Source organism: Staurois parvus, unplaced genomic scaffold (assembly GCF_062004578.1).
Source record: "Staurois parvus isolate SC_StPar_1 unplaced genomic scaffold, SC_StPar_1.0 ptg000425l, whole genome shotgun sequence".
In the NCBI taxonomy this organism is placed as follows: domain Eukaryota; kingdom Metazoa; phylum Chordata; class Amphibia; order Anura; family Ranidae; genus Staurois; species Staurois parvus.
This window is the reverse complement of record NW_028318221.1, coordinates 681,465-705,466: the sequence shown is the minus strand read 5'-3', so window position 1 is coordinate 705,466 and position 24,002 is coordinate 681,465. Positions and strand designations below refer to the sequence as shown.

General features: G+C 43.3%; 1 protein-coding gene across 2 annotated transcripts in view; it reads right to left on the bottom strand.

Annotated features, from left to right (window-relative positions):
• Positions 1 to 24,002, bottom strand: part of TJP3 (tight junction protein 3) — a 246,948-nt gene that overhangs the window by 6,016 nt on the left and 216,930 nt on the right. For both annotated transcript variants that reach the window (XM_089687405.1, XM_089687404.1), the window contains exon 19: positions 23,624 to 23,989. In XM_089687405.1, coding sequence (XP_089543531.1) covers positions 23,624 to 23,989 — 366 coding nt within the window. The remainder of the gene's footprint in view (positions 1 to 23,623; positions 23,990 to 24,002) is intronic.

Here is a 24,002-nt window from a genome sequence, read left to right as displayed (position 1 = left end):
TTTTATCAAATTGTTGACATGACTACTGAAATTAAGATTGATTGATTTCTCAGAAAATATATTTGTCTACTTTCCCCAGGGTGAAATGCTTTCCAAACATATTAAATAGGCGTTCCAGCTCTTCCTCCCAAAAATTAAAAGTCAGCAGCTACAAATACTGTAGCTGCTTTTATTTTTAGGGCGCTTACCTGTCCAGGAATTCAGTGGTGTCCTAACCCCATGCTGGTGCGCCATCTTAAGTAAGGGAAACCAGCAGTGAAGCCTTGCCGCTTCACAGGCAGTTTCTTACTGCACATCCATGAATCGCGCTGCACTCTGTGAATGGGCCGCAGTCTTCTGGAACCTGTGAAATGTCCCAGAGGGCTGCGGGGGGAAGGATGGGAGGGCAAAGTGAGCTGGAAGTGGGATCCTGTCAAAACCAGGTACCCGCCCCCCTCCTCCCCAAAAGGTGGAACACCACTACATAAGTACATACAGGTGAAACTCGAAAAAGTTGAATATCGTGCAAAAATTCATTTATTTCAGTAAGGCAACTTAAAAGGTGAAACTAATATATGAGATAGACTCATTACATGCAAAGCAAGATAGTTCAAGCTGTGATTTGTCATAATTGTGATGATTATGGTTTACAGCTCATGAAAACCCCAAATCCACAATCTCAGAAAATTAGAATATTACATGCAATCAATAAAACAAGGATTGTACATAGAACAATATCGGACCTCTGAAAAGTATAAGCATGCATATGTACTCAGTACTTGGTTCGGGCCCCTTTTGAAGCAATTACTGCCTCAATGCGGCGTGGCATGGAAGCTATCAGCCTGTGGCACTGCTGAGGTGTTATGGAAGACCAGGATGCTTCAATAGCAGCCTTCAGGCCTTCTGCATTGTTTGGTCTTATATCTCTCATCTTTCTCTTGGCAATGTCCCATAGATTCTCTATGGGGTTCAGGTCAGGCGAGTTTGCTGGCCAATCAAGCACAGTAATCCCACGGTCATTGAACCAGGTTTTGGTGCTTTTGACAGTGTGGGCAGGTGCCAAGTCCTGCTGGAAAATTAAGTCAGCATCCCCATAAAGCTCGTCTGCGCAAGGAAGCATGAAGTGCTCCAAAATCTCTTGGTAGACGGCTGCGTTGACCCTGGACTTAATGAAGCACAGTGGACCAACACCAGCAGATGACATGGCTCCCCAAATCAACAAGACTGTGGAAACTTCACACTGGACTTCAAGCATCTTGCGGTGTGTGCCTCTCCATTCTTCCTCCATACTCTGGATCCTTGGTTTCCAAATGAGATGCAAAAGTTGCTCTCATCAGAAAAAGAGGACTTTGGGCCACTGAGCAACAGACCAGGTCTGTTTTTCTTTAGCCCAGGTAAGACGCTTCTGACGTTGTTTGTTGTTCAGGATTGGCTTGACAAGAGGAATAAGACATTTGAAGCCCATGTCCAGGATCCGTCTGTGTGTGGTGGCTCTTGATGCACTGACTCCAGCCTCAGTCCACTCCTTGTGAAAGTCCCCAACACTTTTGAATGGCCTTTTCCTGACAATCCTCTCCAGGCTGTGGTCATCCCTGCTGCTTGTGCACCTTTTTCTTCCACATAACTTTCTATTAATGTGCTTTGATACAGCACTTTGGGAACATCCAACTTCTTTTGCAATTACCTTTTGAGGCTTTCCCTCCTAATGGAGGGTGTCAACGATGGTGTCAGGTCAGCAGTCTTTCCCATGGTGGTATTTCCTACTGAACCAGACTGAGAGACCATTTAAAGGATCAGGAACCCTTTGCAGGTGTTATGGCTTAATTAGCTGATTAGAGTGGGACACTTTGGGACTAGAATATTGCACCTTTTCACAATATTCTAATTTTCTGGAGATTGTGGATTTGGGGTTTTCATGAGCTGTAAGCCATAATCATCACAATGATGACAAATCATGGCTTGAACTATCTTGCTTTGCATGTAATGAGTCTATCTCATATATTAGTTTCACCTTTTAAGTTGGATTACTGAAATAAACAAACTTTTGCACCATATTCTAATTTTCGAGTTTCACCTGTATTGCACCTTTTCACAATATTCAAATTTTCTGAGATTGTGGATTTGGGGTTTTTATGAGCTGTATGCCATAATCATCACAATTATGACAAATCACGGCTTGAACTATCTTGCTTTGCTTGTAATGAGTCTATCTCATATATTAGTTTCACCTTTTAAGTTGCATTACTGAAATAAATGAACTTTTCAACGATATTCTAATTTTTCGAGTTTCACCTGTATCTATCATGGCAACACAAAACAAATTATAAACCTGTTACTTTTTTGGCAGGGCAGAAGACCTGATTTTTCTCTGCCTCAGTTAAAGTGATTCTAAACCTTTTTTTAACTTTTTAAATAACAAACATGTTATAATTACTTGTTCTTTGCAATGGTTTTGCACAGAGCAGCCCCAACCCTCCTCTTCTGGGGTCTCAGGATGGTTCTAAGACTCCTTACCCCAGCTGAGTGCTAAGGGGGGTGCAGGTTCTCTCCCCAGCCCTGCTGTCAGTGTCCATATACACAGACAGTGGAGCTTCTCTCTGCCCCCGCCTCTTTTTCATAGGTTTTGATTGACAACAGCAGGAGCCAATGGCTCCCACTGCTATCAATCTGCTTTGTGAGGAGGGAGAGAGCTGCTGCTCTCGTGTACAGCGCTGCATCGAGATCATGTTTCAGGTAAGTATTGAAGGGGGGGGGGGGGTCCTGGACACAGGAGGTTTTTTGCCTTAAAGTGGTTGTAAACCCAAATATAAAAACAATTTCCTTTTTTGCCATAAATTAATACATTTTAATGTAAACATACATACAGCTCTGAGTTTACCTCAGAAAAATGCTCCCTTAGCTTGTCCCAGCCCTCCAAAAACCGCTGGTCTGTGGGCATGGCTTAGGACCAGAGAATAGTAGGCGGAGAGTCACACAATCCCTCCGTTATACACAACCCTTCAGCCTCGGCTCAAGAACATGCACAACTATCTGACATCTCTATGCCTGCGAGTATGCCTCCTGAGCGCATTCAGGGGAATAGACAGGTGCCAGTGACTATGTCAGGTCTGCTTACAGCACAGGATCTGTGTTAATCAGGAGAAAGCTGGTAAGAAGGGGTTAATGTTAAAAATCCTAGGAATCCTCTTTAGCACAGCCTGTCACTCACAGAAGAAGGGGAGTGGCAACACCATTTTTCTGCTTGTGTCGGATTTATTCTGTTCAGAAGAGCGGGGGGGGGGGGGGGATTTCTGGTGAATAGGATTGCTTCAAAATACCAAACTAAGTTCAAATGCTTAGTAAAAGGTAAAATCTATTCAACTGTAGGATTGGATTGAATTGTGTTTTATAGGTTTACAACCACTTTAATGCAGAAAATGTAAATAATGTAAAAAAACCATAAGGCTTCAGAACCACTTTAAGTGGGCAGTACAGTGGCTAAATGGTTAGAACTTCCGCCTGGCAGTACTAGGATCGTTGGTTCGAATCCCAGCCACAGCACCTCCTGCCTGGAGTTTGCATGTTCCCCTGTGCCTGCGTGGGTTTCCTCCGGGTACTCCGGTTTCCTCCCACACTCCAAAGACATGCTGGTAGGTTAATTGGATTCTGTCTAAATTGTCCCTAGTATGTGTGTATGTATGAATGTGAGTTGGGGACCTTAGATTGTACACCCCTTGAGGGTTAGGGACTGATGTGAATGTACACATGAAGGCGCTATATAAGTACCTGAAATAAATAATAAAGTAACAGTTTGCTGATTAAAGAATTGTAGTAGGCTGATACGAAGTCAAGTTTAGGTATCTACGGGCGTGTCCAAGATGGCAACGGGACAAGTCACATGAGCCGGAGCTCCGACGGGGTGCAAGGCAATCCGGTCGGAGGCACTGCGGCAAGCGAGGGCACCAAGCGGAGGTGAGACGGGTGATTATTGCCCCCCTCCGTGGCGGCGATTCACTTAGGCCCACAAGCCCACTAACCTCTGCATCCCTGCAGCTGGGGAGCATAGAAGGGGCCCGCTGCATCCCCCCTGGGGACACCTGAGGTTCTACCGAATCAGACATCAGCTTCTCTACCTGCTGACCTACTGTTGTAATCTGAGACCTCCACTGGGGCCCTTAATCTGTTTGATTTGAGAGATCCTTGCGCAAGTTTATATATACTGAGGGGCCAGGAGTAGGCTCAGAGAATATGATGGCCTAGTTACAAAAGCCCTGACACAAGGTGGTGGATTAATTAATACTATCAAGGAAAGACACCGCTGCTATGGGGAAAGCGGATAGGAAGCTCTCTACCCCACGTTCCAGATCCCCCTGCCGGCCGAACGATCCTACAAAGCGCAGCATTCCAGAGTTATTCCGGTCCCGGACGCCAGAACACATAAAGGCTTCCCATCCTGCTTCTCCCACAGAGTCGCCCCGCAAAACGCTTCCCGCGCAAAGTAGGACACCAGCCACTCCATCCACGGCCCATCATCTTGATACACCACCTCTCAATATAGAGGACTTGAAAGCGGTTGCATCAGATATTAAAGAACCCTCTCTGCTGCAATAGCAGATTTACACGTCGACATGCAGGCAGTAGCCCAAAGGCTCAAAGCGGTGGAAGATAAAGTTATCACACAAGACCTTGCCATTCATGATATGCGCACGCTGGTGGATACACATACCATGCAACTAAGAGAGCTTGATCGCCACATTGAAGACCTGGACAACAGGGGTCGACATCATAATTTGAGGGTACGAGGTGTTCCTGAAGCAATCGAACCCGGTCAACTCACTCAAACGCTCTTAACCATTTTCAATGATCTATTAGAAAGACCACAAGAGTCTTCTATTGAGTTTGAACGCCTCCATAGGGCGCTGCGTCCGAAAGGTAGAGAGTCTGACCCCCCAAGAGACATAATTTGTTGCTTAGTTGATTTCCGTCTTAAGGAGGAAATATTGCGTAGAGCGCGGGAGCGCAATCACGTGCTATATAATGGTGCAGATATAAAAATTTTTCAAGATCTATCCCACCTTACCCTGCAACGCAGAAAAGATTTACATCCTTTACTGGGTTGCCTATGTTCAAGGGGTATTGCCTACCACTGGAGATTCCCATTTGGCCTCTCATCAACACACATGGGGAGATCGGCGCTCCTGAGATTTCTGGAGGATGTAACACCGTTCTGCGAGGCCCTTGACATTCCAAAAGTAGATATACCCACTTGGTCTGGCAACTCCCAACTCCCACCCTAGGAAGCAGAGGAAGAACCAATGGAGGCCCACTCAGCTGGTTATCATGGAGGAACAAGGCGTCGCAGACTCTTCCACCACACCTCCTGCAAGCCGAAGGCTCAACATTGGGGACAATCCTCCAGCCTCTCCTGCTCACCATAAGGCACGTCATGAATGACACTTTTCCTTTCGCCCTTCACACCATACTCGTGCAGTATAGTTTAGTTATTTAATGGCTTTTTCTGCAATGGGGCTATGATCTCAAGTATTTCTCTTCCAAACCCTGCCTCCTTTTTATATGTGAAGAGAATTCCAACCCCCTGGAGACATAACGCTAAGGTATATGTATTACATCGGACTGTCCTCTCTTTCATGAACAATATCTGCTTATTATATGTGTACACCGATTTTGACTGTGGACACCGAAACCATAGTGGCGCTTGCTCTCTGCGGGCTGTATGCTAGCGGTGCCCACGGAGCGGTTTCCTGAGATGACCGACTTTGAAGTTTGTAGGATTGATCAATGATGTCCTATCACACCAGGCTGGTGACCTCAGCTGAGGCAGAAACATGTTACTGTTTTGAGATCCAGTGACGTAGACTGTTTATCGCCCCAGGCATGTGTCTGAGTCACTGAATCTTAACATATTTCGCAATTAGTCTCCCTAGTTTGGGCAATTCTTGCGATTGTGATCTCATGTTTATCTTCATTTGGTATACTGCAGCCTTCTTGAGTTTCCAGTCAGATACGTTTTATGATCCACGAGCTATTCCGGAATGAGCCATATATTTGTAAGTTCTTATGTAATATTATAGTTCGTGATATTGCTGATACAGACCTATGCCTTGCCTAAGCACGTTCCTCGCCTATTATGTTTATCGTCAACAGTCTTGATTACCTATGTAGGCTTATAATGCCTCCCCATACGCACACATACGCATTCAGATTCATGCAGTCCCAAGCGTGAAAGTGCAGATAAAGCACTACTGCCCTTTCCCCTTTCTCCCAGTATCTAAACAATACTAACCCCCCCCCCTTATAGCTTGACTGTCTCCACATCGTTCCCAATTGTGGGCATAATTTCCCTAGCAATCTAGGTTCCACCTTACTCCCCACCACTAACCCTTTATCTGCCATTAGACATGATGTGGCACCATGTATACTAAATAAGATTTCACTGAAATGGTAGGCACAATATCAATGTGCTTTGAAGTTGTGTTACTTTTTAACTATGTGTTTTTGGATTATGTTGGACTACGCTCTAGACCGGCCACAACCACAAGCTACTTATTCAGTGGGGGGGGTTTTCTCATCCGCGATTAGCCGGTGTTTAACTACATATCAGGTTGTGGACGGTAGTACAGCGTACGACGTACTGGTTGAGATCAAGATTTCTCCTATTTCAGGAATATAAAACCTCAGTTTAGCTTGAGGGTAGGCTCTTGGCTTACGTTTTAGATTGTTACAATGTTATGTACCTGTTATTACTATGGTTTCTTGTGCAACTAATGATTTCTCAGTCTACGACATGTTATAAGAAACCGTCTCATGCTGTCTTCTTTGGCCATACTATATGACGTAGGACCAAACACAGATTGGAAAAATCACTACTAGTATCTAATGCGTATCTTGGAATATTCTAGTATTATAACTGTACAATTACACCACATCTTGTGTCATAGTAGCACCTTATGCCTCCCCAAGACAGTATTACACTTGACTAAAACACATTAGCAATGACCCTCAGACCATATTCCCTCTATACCCACGAGAGCCCATCTTGATTCATACACACAAACTTTCACGGTCTTTTAACTAACACACCTTTATATGTCTTAGTTCACACCTTGTCCCCCATGCTTCCACGCGAACCTCTCTCCTTAACAACTAGCTGAAATCCACCTATCTCCTTGTGTCATGGCTGTTTTATTAAACGTTACCTTATACATAATTTTCATCTACCCGATACAGGGCGGGCCTTTGATGTCTTTGGTGGGTCTGCCCTGAGGTACCTCACGGAGGCCACCTCTGGTTCAGACACATTTCCGACCACTTCTATACACCCATACACAATATACTAAGTAGCTTTTCCACACATAAGACTACTTTTTTAGGACGGCGTAGCTGGACTACTCTGTCCCTGGAGTTTATTTCACTAGAGAAGTATTGGAATCACACGGCATCACAGCTTTTGGTTTTTGAGTGTGAATATCTAATGCTTCGCACCTCTACTGTTCTCGGATTCTCTGCACCTTTTTTTTTTTCTGTCTTTCATTCTATCTCTCTCCTCTATCTTGGCCCTTCTCCCAACCTCCTCACCCCAAGGAAAAGGGTTTTTTTTTTTTTTTTTTCTCCTCTTAAAACAAAATGTCCACTACACGTACACCAGTACGAACTCAGCATACACTCACTGTAGCATCTCTCAATACGAGAGGCTTAAATATACCGGAGAAACGTTCTCAACTCTTAACATACATGAAAAGTTTACGAGCAGACGTGCTTTTCGTGCAAGAAACACATTTTCGTGCTGATCATACCCCCAAGTTTGCTAATGTCCACTATCCCACAGCGTACCATTCAGTTAATACAGAGGTAAAAGCAAAAGGAGTATCCATTTTGATCTCCAAAACACTCCCGATCATAATTACCAAATCTCTTGAGGATCCAGAATGCAGATTCCTCTTCCTTAAAGGCAGCTTACACAACAAACCGCTAACTCTAGTAAACATTTATAGCCCTTATACAGCGCAAGTGAGTTTTTTTTCCACAAAATCTCCAAAATTCTAGCAGCATTTCAATCGGGTATCTTAATTCTTGGAGGTGATTTTAATGTGGCACTGAATCCTTTAGTAGATACGTCGACAGGCCTCTCATCGAAACCCTACCGAGCTCTTAAACAGATTAAGATCGAATTGAACGACCTTCTTCTCCATGATACATGGCGTACACTACATCCCTCTGACAAAGACTACACTTTTTTCTCAGCGCCACACAAACATCACTCCAGAATTGACTACCTATTTCTGTCGCAAAAAGACTTACATACATTGAAGTCAGCCTCCATTGAACCAATGATTCTATCTGACCACCATCCCATTACGATGACTTTGCAGCTTCACGATGCACCTCCTACTTCTAAAACATGGAGATTAGATCCCTTTCTTCTTACGGACTTACCAGTTATCACTCAAATACGCAAATCTTTGACCAATTATTTTAGGGAAAACTCGTCCTCGGAAACGACTCCCCTTACTCAATGGGAAACACACAAATGTGTGATTCGTGGACTCTTGCTTTCCATAGCTGCCTCTCAGAAACGTAAGGCTCAGGCGTCCTTTACCTCCATACTTCAAAAAGTACGTACACTGGAATGCTTAAATAAACGTTCTAAGGCTCTCGATTCTGCGCACAAACTCGACCTAGCCCGCAAACAACTTCGAGATATAGTGGAAAAGAAAACAAAGCGTAATTACATTTTAACTCAGAAACTCTTTTACCAACATGGAAATAAGAGCGGCAGGTTCTTAGCCCGGGCCTTGCAATCCAAAAAAGCGCCTCGTACCATCTCTCACCTTCACTCTAAACAAGGTCACTCACTTACCACCTCCAAGGATATAGCAGCTGAATTCAAAAACTACTATACCTCCCTGTATAATCTGCCTTTACCACCAAAACCAACAGGGGACGCCAGGCCATGTAAGGCCATTATCCAGTCTTTTCTTGCTCAATTCCTCCCTAAACCCATCTCCCAGTCACAAGCAAAAGACTTGGAAGGTGCTTTGACGCTGGAAGAATTGCAACAAGCCATTGCACAATTATAACCAAGCAAAAGCCTGGGACCTGATGGATTTACGACCACATATTATAAACCTGTCATCGACGTCCTAGCACACCCATTCTTAAAAGCTTTCAACTTATTAGATACCCCAGGACAGTCCATGCGCCATCTATCAGAAGCCCATATCACACTAATACCTAAAGAAAATAAAGACCAGACTTTACCAGCAAACTATCGCCCGATATCCTTACTGAATGTCGATCTCAAGATTTTTGCTAAGATATTGGCCAATCGCTTACTGCATATCATAGACTCTACTATTTCCACTGACCAGGTGGGGTTTGTTCCCGGTAGAGAGGCTAGAGACAATACGATCAGGGCAATCAACATACACCATTGGTTAACACAGAAGAAACAATCTGGCTTTTTTCTCTCTTTAGACACTGAAAAGGCCTTTGACAGATTGGCATGGGACTACATGGAAGCAGTACTGGTTAGCCTTGGGCTCCCTCCCCGTCTTTTGAACTTTATTATGTCTCTATACACTGCACCGACGGCTAAAGTGAGAGTCAATGGTCTCCTTTCAGAAGCCTTTTCCATAAGAAATGGGACCAGACAGGGCTGCCCACTATCCCCCCTCCTATTTATTCTCACGTTGGAACCCTTTTTGAATTGTATTAAACAGAATGAAAATATTAAAGGGATTTCTATCAATGGCAATACTCATAAAATAGCAGCCTTTGTGGATGACATCTTACTCTTCTTGACACAACCACATACTACACTACCTAATTTATTGCAAGACTTCAATCTGTTTCAGTATCTGGCCAATTTTAAAATAAACTTTAACAAATCACTTAATGTTTCAAGCACTTAATGTTTCCCTAACCCAGGACCCGATTAGACAAGCAAAATCTAATTTTCCCTTCACGTGGCAATCAGAAGCCATCACATACTTAGGAATTCAATTGCCAACCCATCTCACAGAGCTTTACGCCAAAAACTTTCTACCCCTTTTGCGCACCATCACTAAAGATCTGCAACAATGGGATAAACCATTTTTCTCTTGGTTTGGCAGTCAAGATGAATGTGCTTCCAAGACTTTTATACCTAATACAAGCAATTCCAATTAAATTGCCCAACTCCCTCTTTAAGTCTTCCAAAACATTATGTACCTCGTTTCTATGGTGCAATAAACGCCCTAGAATTCGTTCTGACCAACTAACCATGCCTAAAACGGGTGGAGGTATAGGGCTACCTGACATCTCCCGATATTACCAAGCTTGTCAAATGGCAAGAATAGTTGATTGGTCCACGAACCAAGCTCGTAAGGCCTGGGTTGAAGTGGAAGCTGCTTTTTCGGAGACCCCACTCGCCACTTCTCCCTGGCTACAAAAATCTCACATTCCATGTGAGCTCAAGGAACACCTTCTTATAGGCCCTACTTTGTCCTGTTACCACCAGATCGGCAAGAATACAGCATTCTCATACACCCCGGGTCCACTCACTCCTGTCAGAATGAATCCAGACTTCCCCTCGGGTATGTCGCATGCCTTTCTGGTGGGATCTGGCCCCACAGATGGCTTGAGTCTGCACCAATTCTTTAAAGACGGAGTGCTCTTATCCAGAGACCTCCTGCTGAATAAATGGCCTACCCGGATCTTAACGCAATGGATGTATAGACAACTCCACCATTTCATCCACAGCTCCCCACATCTAAAAGCTTACACTAGAAGTTTGACTCCCTTTGAGAAACTTTGCGCAACGGACTCTCCCCAGAGACATGTTATTTCCCAGCTTTATTCTTGTCTAGAAAACACCAATGACCTCTCAACGAGGAAAGCTTGTAAAGCCTGGAGCGCGGACCTACAACTCCAACTATCGCCGGAAGACTGGGACCACATATATGAACACCTACACAAAGGGTCTATATGTGTTTCCACGCAAGAAAATAACTTTAAAGTGTACTCTAGATGGTATAGAGTTCCATCATTGCTTCACCACTTCAGCCCCAACGTATCAGATTTGTGTTGGAGATGCCATCAAACGACGGGTACACTCCTACACATTTGGTGGGACTGTCCATTGTTGCAACCCTTCTGGGAGAAAGTCCAATACACAATTGCACAAGTTACTACGTATGCCCTAGACCTTTACCCCTTCTTTACCCCCCCTTTTTTTTTCCCTTCCCCCTCCAACCTCTCTCTTACTGTCTTTCTTTCTAACCTTTTTTCACACCTGTTATTTACTTGTATCACTTAGTCTCTACCAGCCAAATAGAGCATTTACCTACACACAGTTATGACTAACTTCAACCATAGCATATACTCTAGTTATGAATATGTAAACAATGAACGTCACAATTTACAATGCTTTCCACCACCCCTATCATCACACTACCTCACCATTAAAAATTTGACGAGAGTCAAGACGAGATAACACTCACCAACACTACTTCACCCATTTGCCTCATGTTATCCACCATTTTGCATTGTATGATTGATGTAATGTTTTACACCACTTGGTCTTGTACTACTGTTTACAATTTGCCCCGCCTGCAAAACGGGAAGCAACATGTTATGTCGCTGTTTTGACTGATCTATGGCTGTACATGCTCTAAATGCTTTTTTTGTCTTCTCTTATAAAAATAAAATATTTTTGGAAAAAAAAAAAAGATTAGGTATCTACACTGGTGGCATTAGATAAAATTCGTGTTGTGAAAAAAAGGAAATCTATGGTCACGGCATACACTTTTAATTTATAACACCAGTCTTGTAATTGCAATAAAAACAAGTTATATTTGAAAACCCAATATAAGCTTACTTGAAAAATCCCCTTTCAAGAGAGATTTGTTTGTCTGATGGCCATCTTTCCAGAACTTCCCTTCTCCTCTGCGGTTTACTTTCCATTTGTAAGGACCATATATCCCAAGGTACCTTGCTACCTGCATCAGTGATTCCAGTACTGACCCTGCTTTCTAAAACCCCTCCTTTAAGCACCTCTGTAGTTCAGTATGTAGGCTCTGTGAAATGTGTGACACAGCAGTGTCTGCCCACAGAATAAGTAAATGTGTGGGGATCTTCACGATTCAAGTTTACAAACGTCAAGATCAGACCTGGGAAAACCGAGGTCCCTGGGCCACACCCAGACCTTTTTTCTGTCCCTATTCAGCCTCCACTTTCAGCATGCCTCTCTGATCCTCTCAGCTTCCCAAGAAAGCTGAAGGGCTCAGAGACACATGCTGACAGATGCCTGTATGGAGAGCTGCAAGAAATGGAAGGAGAAAGCCTGAGGAGTCAATTGGTACATTTGCATAATGCGTTTTTTTTACGAGTGGTACACACAATGAGAAAATTGAATGGAAAAAAAAAACGCATTTGGAGTGATCATTTGGTAATGTATTCATTAGTACACAGTTTTTGAGAGCCAATCATGACAGTTCATGCGAAAATATCCTAAGGGACAAGCACAAAAATGTTTCTCGTAAAAGAATACGTATCTCATCTAATTAAAGAATGCTTTGCATTAATTAGAAAAAAATAAACATTGACGGGGCAAAATGTTCAAAAGGGGACTGTAAAAAGAGGGTAGGACGGTGGGTACTACTGGCACAAGGTGTGTGGAGGGTAGGTTGGGGGAAAATATAAGTAGGAGAGGAGTAAGGTAGGTATGACAGCAGGCAATATGTGTAGGAGAGAAATCCAAAGATAATGATAGCTGGCAATGTATGTGCAGGAGAAGAATAGAGAAGAGTAGGTAGTATGTGCAGGAGAGGAGTGCAAACAATGGACAGCATGGCCAGAAAAAAGGTACCAAGGGTATGATGGGACAATATGTGCAGAGATAGTTACAGAACTCAGTGTGTGCAGAAGGGGCAGCACAGTGGCGAAATGGTTAGCACTAGGGCACTACCTTCCTGGAGTTTACATGTTCTCCCTTTGCCTATGTGGGTTTCCTATGGTGACTCCAGTTTCTTCCTACACTCCAAAGACATACTGGTAGGTTAATTTACTGCGCTCTAAAACTGGCCCTAATATGTGCATATATGAATGTGAGTTAGGGTCCTCAGATTGTAAGCTCCTTGAGTGCAGAGACTGATGTGAATGTACAAATATATGACTTAGTACTTGGTGGCAAATCCCTTGTTGGCAATCACAGGGGTCAGACGTTTTCTGTAGTTGGCCACCAGGTTTGCACACATCTCAGGAGGGATTTTGGCTCACTCCTCTTGGCAGATCCTCTCTAAGTCTTTAAGGTTTGGTGGCTGGCGCTTGGCAACTCGAATTTTCAGCTCCCTCCACAGATTATCAATCGGATTAAGGTCTGGAGACTGGCTAAGCAACTCCAGGACCTTAATGTGCTTCTTCTTGAGCCACTTCTTTGTTGCCGTGGCTGTGTGTTGTGGGTCATTGTCATGCTGGAACACCCATCCACGATCCATTTTCAATGCCCTGGTTGAGGAAAGAAGGTTCTCACCCAAGATTTGATGGTACATTGCCCCTTCTATCGTCCCTTTGATGCAGTGCAGTTGTCCTGTCCCCTTAGCAGAAAAACAACCCAAAAGCAGAATGTTTCCACCACCATGTTTGACATTTGGGATGGTGTTCTTGAGGTCATAGGCAGAATTCCTCCTCCTCCAAACACAGCGAGTTGAGTTGATGCCAAAGACCTCGATTTTGGTCTCATCCGACCACAGCACTTTCAACCAGTCCTCTTCATCATTTAGATGTTCAGTGGCAAACTTCAGACGGGCCTGGACATGTGCTTTCTTGAGCAGATGGACCTTGCGGGCACTGCAAGATTTCAATCCTTGTCGGCATAGTGTGTTACCAATTGTTTTCTTGGTGACTGTGGTCCCAACTACCTGGAGATCGACAAGATCCTCACGTGTAATTCTGGGATGATTCCTCACTGTTCTCATGATCATTGACACTCCACGAGGTGAGATCTTGCATGGTGCACCAGACCTAAGGAGACTGACAGTTGGTTTTTGTTTCTTCCATTTGTGAATGATTGCACCAACTGTTGTCACCTTCTCACCAAGCTGCTTGACGATAGTTTGGTAGCCCAGTCCAACCTTGTGTAGGTCTACAATCTTGTCCCGGACATCCTTGGACAGCACTTTGGTCTTTGTTATGGTGGTGAGTTTGGAATTTGATTGTTTGATTGCTCCTGTGGACAGGTGTCTTTTATAAAGGTAATAATATGAGATTAGCAGAACTCCATTTAAGAGACTGCTTCTAATCTCAGCTTGTTACCTGTATGAGAGACACCTGGTAGCCAGAAATCCCGCTGAATGATAGGGGATCAAATACTTATTTCCCTCATGAACATGCAAATCAGTACATAATTTGTTATACATGCATTTATTTTAAATTTTTTTGTTACTATTCTCTCAATGTTACAATACATCTACCATTTGATTTTTAGACTGATCATTTCTTTGTGAGTGGGCAAACATTCAAAATTCCTTCACTGCTTAAAATTACTGCAATATATACCTGTAATACATAAATAAGAGGAGTAATGAGCATACTTAGGGGAGAATTACATGCAGAAGAGCATGGAAGGAAAAAGACAAAAGTCAGTTTGTGCATGAGAAAACTGTGGACATTATGGCATCAAAAAATTTGTGCTGAAGAGGAGTATGGAGGGTATGAAAGCATGAAAGCAGAAAGTGCAGCAGAGCTGACAGCATGAAGCATGTGTGGGAAGTATGATGGGGTTAGTAAGTGCAGGGATATGACAGCAGGCAGTACGCCTGCTGTCATACAAGTGTGAAAGGTATTATGATGCAAGCAATATATGCAGGAGAGGAATGTGAATGCCATAACAGTGGACAGTGTGTGTAGGAGAGAAGTACAGTGGGTATGACAGCAACCAGTAGGTTCAGGAGAGAAGTGAGGAAGATAAGACAGTAAGCAATGTGCTCTGTAGAGGAGAATAGAGGTTATGACAGAAAGCAGTATATGCAGGAAAAGAGTACAGAGTATTACAGGGGGCAGTTTATGTGCAAGAAAGGAGTTTTAACAGTAATGATAAAGGGCAGTGTGTGCAGGATAGAAGTGCAGTGGGTATGACAGCAGGTTGTATGTGCACTAAAGAGTACAGAGGGTATGACTGCAGGCAATGTGTTCAGGAGAGGAGTGTGGAAGTTATGTTTTGGGGCAATATGTACAAGAGAGAAGATTGAAGGGTATGACTGCAGGTAGTATGTCCCAGAGGAGAATGTGAATATTAGTATGGGCGTATATATTTTCAAGACAGAAGTGCAAAGGGTATGACAGAAGGCAATATTTGAATGAGAGTAATGTGGATGGTACTATGAGGGGGGCAGTATGTGCAAGAAGGCCTTATGTGCAGTAGAGGAGTTTGGTAGGTATGAAAGAAGACAATGTGAGTAGCAACTCCTAGATTGAAAGCTCGAAAGAGCAGGGCCCTCAATCCCCTCATGTTTTGCATTGTATCGGTATTGTTCTGTCACATGTTCTGTCCCCCTTTGTAATGTACAGCGCTGAGCGAACTATTGGCACTTTATAAATACTGTATAATAATAATAATGTGCAGGAGAGTATGCCTGCAGGCATTGTGTGTTGGAGAAAAATGCAGTGTATGATGGGGGCATTATGTGCACTAAAGGCGTGTGGAGGGTATAGACTGGAGCATATGTTGAAGAAAAGTGCCAAAGTTATCACAGCGGGCAGCATGTGCAGGATGGGAGTGTGGTGGGAACAGGATACAGAGGAAAAGATCAATGGGCATCCTACACATACACACTTACTGAGAAGCACTAAAATTTAACTTTTTCAATGGCAGAAAGTAAACAAGGCAAAAATAGGTTTAGCAGAGAAAAAGTAAAGATCAGGGCATACTGGAACCAAATCACTACCAGGACTTAAGCTGCATCTGCCATCGTGTCTGAAGATACATCTATCCAGAGTCATGTTGAACCAAGAAATTAGCAATCAACATTCATCATCCCCAAGTGCAGACATATAGAACATCTCTTAATGGAGAGAGGATCCCACCAATATCCAGAGGTTGTCTGTTGAGAAAATCTGCCTGCCAAATTTCCACCCTGGGAATATGCACTGCAGAGACTGCCGAAACTAGAAACTCCCTCCAGGACAGGTTAGACTTAAAGTATAAGTTCTCCATTTGCACAAAAATAATAAATGCACATTTTTTTGCCGGTAACAAAAAATGTGCATTTATTATTTTTGTCTGCAGGAACCTGTAAAGCATTGCGCCAGCAACCAGCAGATCACTGGTGCCATGCAGGTCTACTGAAGACCTGTCAGTTTATCTGCTTGACCGTACGTGATGTATGGGCTAGCTAGATATACTGAAAGGAAATTTCAATGAACTACCACGGTGCTCCACAGCGCCGTGGTAGCGCATTGAAAATTACAAGCCAACAGTCGCGAAGGCTGTCAGGACTTGCAGTTCATTAATTCACAGAACTCTGTGAATGAATGCCGTGGTCGTGTGGGGGAAGCCCCACATTGTTGCGCTGTTTTCAAATTTGACTGACAGTACAGGGAACTTCTCCCTGTACTTCTGTCAGAGGGGGGGAGGGGGTGGGAGGTGGGGGCCAAGGGCGGCAGATGCAGTATTGGGAACATCGCAGATGTTGCACCCTAAAAACGGGTAGAACATGTAACATGTTCCCAAAGGTGAACTTATCCTTTAACTTTCATTGCAGCTAAACAGTTCTGGTGCCCCCTAATGATGCATGCCACAATTGTAGCCTTTTCTGACTAAACAAGGACTAGGTGATTAATTAGAATGGGGGTCTAGTGATTTAACCACTTTCCATCTAGGCATAGTACAACGGCCAGACAGGAGCAGCGCCAATGCAGGTAGATTTACCCGAATGTCTCCCCACATCAAAGGATTACAGATCACATTACTAACTAGAGGACACATGAATTTGGTCCTGTACCATGTGATTGCTGTGTTTGATCACAGCCGTCTTATCGTAAACAAAAACTGAAAGTAAACACCGGTTCTCTCTCCTCTCATAGAGATCACCTGTGAGAGGAGAGAGAACCATTACTGCAGCCTGCAACACACAGCCCATCACACAGTGTTAACATACACAAAACAACAGTGCCAGCCTGCCCAGTGTCCGTAATCACGGCTTCCAGTAAAATGCAAATAAACAGTGCAGCCAGCCCCCCAGTCACAGTCACACCTGTCCTAGTGCTGCCAGTAATACACCATACCAGTGTCCATATCACTACCATACCAGTGCCCTGATCACCGCCACACCCCATACCAGTGCCCTGATCATCGTCACACCCCATACCAGCGTCCTGATCACCGCCATACCCCATACCAGCATCCTGATCATTCCCATACCAGCGTGTAGTGGATTGTGATAGACAGTCCACGTTCTATTAGATGATCAGTAAAATGACAATTTTATAGTCTTGCTACTTTCTGTTTCTTGCTCTTTAAATTCCTTCCTCTCTTAAGTAAACAATCAGATATAGGTTGACAGAACAATGATGATAATTAAGATGGCGCCTTCATCCGGAGTCTCACCCGAGGTGACTCATTAGGAGAAAAGTATCTTTTAATGTAAACAACCCCCATAAAAGGGAATGAGTCTTTTTGGGGAAAATGATTGGAAGATATCAACACGGATGGAAGAACACGCAGAAACCCAGTGGACTTGTCACCCAATCAATGTATATGCTTTGCCTGCATCATATGCCCTATAAATGATACGGTTAGTTCCTCAATAAAACAGAATTTTAGGAAGTTGGCAAACTGCGAAGTGTCAGTGTCTTACTTCCACATGCACGTATTCTCACATTAATTTGGCTCACTGGTAGATCACGGTAAATGGTCTGTAAGTGACCGAGTCCACAACAAGCGTCCTGATCATTGCCATACCAGAGTCCTGACCGCTGTACTTGTACCAGTGTCCCCAATTGTTTCCTCTGTCCCGGTGCTCCAAAAATGTGAAAGGTAGTTAGTAAATTAGATGCATAATTTATGCCCCTAGGAAGCTTTAAGCCTGGTACACACAGTGCGTTTTTTTTCCCGTTAAATCCTGGTGGCCGAACAATAAAAAACAGAATTCTGTACTAAGCAATGTTAGTGCAGTGATCTCTCCCAAGGTGCCTATGTGTTCTGACAAGGGCACTGTCGCCCCTCCTTTCCCCGCCAGAACACACTAAAAAGAACTTACAGCCATTGGCCATCAGATGCTGGTATTCCAGTACATCCAGTCAACAAAAACTGGTCCTTAGACCAGCTTCATTCAAACTGACAGTTGTACGCATGGTCAGAATGTCAACCGGTTCCTGCTGAATCAGCCAATATTTGGACTGTGTGTACCCAGCTTTAAGGTGCTCCTTGGATTTTGTATCTCTCGGTGTGGCTAGGCTGTGAAAAAGTCTCACACGTGGTATTTCCATACTTGAAAGAAGTAGCAGAATGTGTTTTGAGTTTCTAATTCTAAGAATGCACATGCTGTGTAGAAATATGCACACCATCCTAGAGCATTAGAGTGTAGTGATCAGTTGCTGGCAGCAGACAGCAGCGGAGGGAGCAAGAGCCGCATAAGCAGATTCCTCTGTAGCGCAGGCTCCTATCCCAAGCAAAGTGATACCAAGTACACTTCACCTTGGACTTTTCTAGCAGCCTGGAGAGCAATGCCAGCAGTAGCTGCAAGAGGAAAAGAAGGTCAGTGTATAAAACACATACACTGGGCATAATAGCTGGAGTTCTGACTACGTCCCCTGCCTGGGAATCCATTCAACATCCTCCCTATTCTCTCTGTACAAGGTCAACTACCCCCCATTATTTAAAAAAGCTAGAAGAGGATTTTCGGGTTTGTGTGACTCATGATCTATCTTGGTTAGGCAGGTTCCATTTGGTTAAAATGACTTTACTGCCACGCATCTTATATTATTTCTGCTCATTACCGATTGCTATAATCCCTTCGGAATTGGCTAAATTTCAAGCCAAACTTATTCATTTTGTCTGGAATGGTAAGGGGCACAGGCTATCGAAACAGGTTCTTTTTGCACATAAAACAGCTGAGGGGTTGGGTCTTCCCAATTTGCTATGCTATTACCAAGTTGCCCAAGTAGCTAATTTTTCAGCTTATGAATCTTGGTGCACACAGGAGGCAGGCCAAAGGGGAGGGATATCGACAATTTACAGGCTGCTGCTTACTTCCACTGATAAGTTCCCTATATGAGGGCTTGGGACTCAATCTTGCTTTTGAGAAAAATAACGAGCATTGGCATTCCACTCTCCACCTGGCCTATAAAATAATTCTTAATATCTCCCTTGTGGAAGCAAATATAAAGGTAATGACCAGAAGGTATATGGTACCTGCTCGGCTTTCAAATTTGTATCCGACTTCCTCACCGTTGCTTTAGTGGTTGTCAGTTACTGGGTATGATGTAGCATGTCTGGTGGGAGTGTCCAAAACTACGGGGCTCTGAATCGTAAAGTCACTGGGACTCCGGTCCCTAAGTCACCCCAAATTGCTCTGTTGAATGAGCCGGTGGAGGACTTGCCTCACTCCACAAGAAACCTGTCTTTCATATTTCTAGCGGCCAAGCTCACGATAGCTCGATTGTGGAAAAAAACCTTCGGTCTTTATGTCACTATATAGGCATAAGGTCTCCTGGATAATGTTGAATGAGCAACTTACTAGAGTGAACCTTGGGCAAAATATGTTCATGTGGACCTGTGGTAATGCTTCCTCTCCTGCCTTCAAATGGGAGCCATATCTCTTTCCCTCCTCCGGGTTTCTGCCCCCTTTCTTTCATTTCTTCTCTCTTTTTTTTTCCTCTTCTCTTGTTTTCTGTCTCTTCATCTCTCGGTCTTCTTGGACTATACTAGTTTGTTACAAAGGACCGAGCCGTGTTTTATATAGGAACCTCAGCCTGAGCTTAGTCGCCAGGACCGAAGCTAATCCTACCAAGTACCACTCCTTATGTAGGAGGTTCCTGACATGTTTATGCATCGTTTGTTTGCTTTACACATTAATTTGCCATTGTTACTGCTTTTGCGTTATCTGTATATATATCAGGGCCCTGGCCCTGCACAACTGTACCTTTTATCATTGTACCATATTTTGGTCTTACTGAATGTCTTTCTACTTTCGTACAACTAATAAAAAAGATTGAAAGTCAAATTTAGCTTTTCTCCTAAAGACTTTCATTGTATTCATTTTTGCAACATGGTCTTGAGTGATTTTGTTAGGAAAAATACTTTTTTGTGTGTGCATTTGTGGGAGTATTTTCTAGTATAGTGACCCACAGGAAATGTTGATTCTGAAAGGAAAGTAAAGGTTTTCTGACAAATTTGTTGGGGTGTACTAATTTATGCTGAGCGCTGTATATGCGGCTGATTCGAGCGGCCACATGTATGCGGCCTTTTTAAAAATTCTTACCGTGCTGAAAGCACACTCCATGTAAGGTAGCTGGCTGTGATCGGTAAGCTCCCAATGTATATTTGCAACTTTCCAATTATGTGACCGCCAATCACAGCAGTCACATGACCCGAAGGCCCACCTCCGCCACCTAGCTGTTAGAACCCTTAAAGAACCCTGGGAGCAAAAAGGTTAATAATTCCTGGTTAAACAATCCTTGAATAGCAGAATAGTCCACAAATCTCTACATCCCGCACACGTCAGCTAAGCGAGCTTCCCAAAATCTATGAAAGCCATTTGGTGAACCTCTTTGAGGAAACTGGTTGGGGTGGACCAGTATGCAGTGGTGGATGCTTGGCAGATTTGGATAGCTTGTTTTGCTTAGTACATGCAAGACTCATGAATTAGAAAACTGGAGCAAGGAACATTGTGATGCAGGATAGAAAGGTTTACCCCAATGCATGTTTATTGATTTTCCAGTGCTGAAAAGACAGTATCCCATAGAGGATAGGTTTAACAACTGTTCTGCTGATCGCAAGTGCGAGTGTCCCATGGATCTGAACAGAACAAAGGACCCTCCAAGACACAACTTGGATAGCATGTAGTGCTGTGGCACACAAAGTAGAATGTGACAATCATCTTTTCTGGAACACAACAACAAAAAAAAATGAACAAAAAAATCATTAAATAGAGGATGGTGGCCAACAAAATTTGGTGGAATATTAGGTCTTTGAGTACCAGAACTATGATTTCTTCTGTTTTAGAGAAACATCAGCTGGCTGAAATTCAGCTGCCGGAGTCTCTGCTTCTAGATGTCCAACATTCGAGGAGCAAGTGCTTCCTGTGCTAAGCTTGATTAGGGCAAATTTGGTACTGAGAAGATGGGTCATCTGCAATTGCCCTTTCTTTTGGTGCCAGACATGGTTCAATAGCCAGAATGTTATGTACCCTTAAAGAAAAGGAATGACCAAAATCAAAAGCAATAGAAGCCAAGTGTGCATTATCACTGCATGTGATAGGGTAATATCACCAGGAACATACCCACTGTTGCAATGCTGCATGCTCTGCACCAAAGAGGCTGCTGGACTGTATATTAGGAGTAAAACTGCAGAATCGCTATCCAGATGGTGCTTGGTTACTACAGGTAACTGCTACTCTATGCAGTGATCCAGTTATGACTATTCAACCAAGACATGTTCTTCTTGGCTGCCAACTGGAGGATGGTTAGACAGTAGCACAGATCCCCAACAAAATATGATATGTGTGCACAACAGCATTATAAATTATATAGTTCTAACAAACTGCATCTGTCCTGTCAAATAATAGAGGCACTGGGTCAAGAGAAAAGTGTGCTGACCCGCAGGCATTTACACACAGCCGCACTTACAAGGCCATTGAAACTGCATCAGAGTTCCGGTCGAGACCAGTAAGGGTAGTTCTAGACTGTAAGCTCGAAAGAACATGGCCCTTGAATTCCTCATGTTTTGTTACTATATTGTCTCATGTTCTGTCCCCCACTATAATGTACAGCGCTGAGCAAACCTTTTAGCGCTATATAAATACTGTATAATAATAATAATTAAATGGCGGTCTGGGAAAACTGTCCAGGAACCAAGTGTAAAATGTGCAGCTCCGAAGGCTACAATAAATTGTTGGGTTAACTTACAGAAAACATCTCAACTAAGCTTGCAGCAATGGTTCAGGCCAGCAATGATAAATTAGCCCTGTCTTCAGAAAGAGGTACAGGGCGAAAACTGCCACAGCTCTGGACCTGGAAACACAGAAAGGAATCCCTATATAAACATCAGTGTACTAGTGAACTGAGAAAACCTGTGCTCATTAGCTAACTGGAAAGACGTCCAGGATTTTCAGTATCAGTTGCTGTTAATAGTAGAAAACCTTCCAATACAGAAAAAACTATATCAGAAAGATAGATATCCATTCTCATGAATGCATTATACAGAATTGGACAAGTGTAATGTGGGAAAGATAATACCCTTATGGAGGCCAGCCTTCAGTTTTCTTGTGCCTAGTGTTCATTTCTCCTGTAAGCAGCAGTTATAGCCCTACATTGCTTAAACTGATTCTAAATGTTGTAATTTTAAACTTTAAAAAAAAATAACAAACCTGTTGTACTTACCTGCTCTGTGCAATGGTTTTGCACAAAGCAGCCTCGATCCTCTTCTTTTTGGGTTCCCTGCCAGCAGTCCTGTCTCCCCCCCCCCGCTGAGTGCCCCCAATAGCAAGCTTCTTACTATGGGGGCTCCTGAGCTGCGCTCCTGTGAATGAACATTGTCCATAAACAGAGCGTGGTTTGGCTCCGCCCCCTGCTCTCCCCTCATTGGCTGACTGGCTGTGAGTGATAGCAGCAGGAGCCAATGCCTCCCGCTGCTGTGTGAGCCAATAAGCAGAGAGAGACCTGAGAGAGACTATGCTCTCATCGCTGGATCGGGATGGGGCTCACGTAAGTATAGGGGGGTAGCTGCACCCTGAAGGTTTTTTACCTTAATGCATAGAATGCATTAAAGTAAAAAAAACCTTCTGCTTTTAGAACCACTTTACCATCAAGCGGTGTCCCCCAGTGGATGATAGAGTAATTACTATAAATTTGAGATTCCACAAGCTAACGTCACAAAAGGCTGTCCAGTATGGAACCATTCAAAATTTCAAACGGCCATCTATTTGACTGTGCAAAGACAAAATATATATAGCATAGATATATAGACACATCCCAACTATCAATTATCTTTCCTTTCTATCTAGGTATACTCTCTGAACCTTGTACCTGAAGGTAATGAGCATGGTGAAATTGCAGAGAGTCTGATACAGCAGAAGGGATAACACACAAACACACTACATTAGATGATTGAGAACAGGTGACCTGGAAGTAAACCTGTTTGATGTACATGAGGCGATGGATAGAGAAGATATAATTTTATAATGGTCATTAACAGTTTTGAACAATATAAAAATATATGTTTTTTGTTATGTTGACACCACATGGTGGTTTTATATTATCAACATGGCAGTTGTAAGACTTTTTTTCATGGCTATAGTACTCTCATAGTAGGATGTATAGGTCTTTTTTTCCCCTTGTAGTCACTACCAAGAATCTCCATGTGATTTTTTAACATTATTAGCTTTGTAGCTTGCTGACAGTTGTGCTTTCTTGCAACATTTTTATATTAGACCTTTTTCAAAAGTACCTGTGAAGGGCTGTAAGTGTTGTGAGATGGTGAATTACTTCTGAAATGGGAACGCTGTCCATCTGGTGACTGGGGTCCACTGTACAAAGCATCTTCAACAGGTGAGTGGGATCTGTAATTATAGGAAGGATCATACGGGGAACTGATGTTATGGTAGGAAGGATGATATTCAAGTACTGGTTCAGAAGACCGGGCTAATGCAGGCTCTTGGAATTCCTCATCCAGTTCATGGTCAGTGTAGGCTCCACCTTCTGCATCAGTCTCCTCATAATCACTGTTGGCACGACTGTCACAGCTCAGGTAATCTGTAGATTTAACTGACGATTCATTTAAAAGGTCCAGTGGTTCATCTCCTGAAGGCTCAGCCTTAATATAAAAA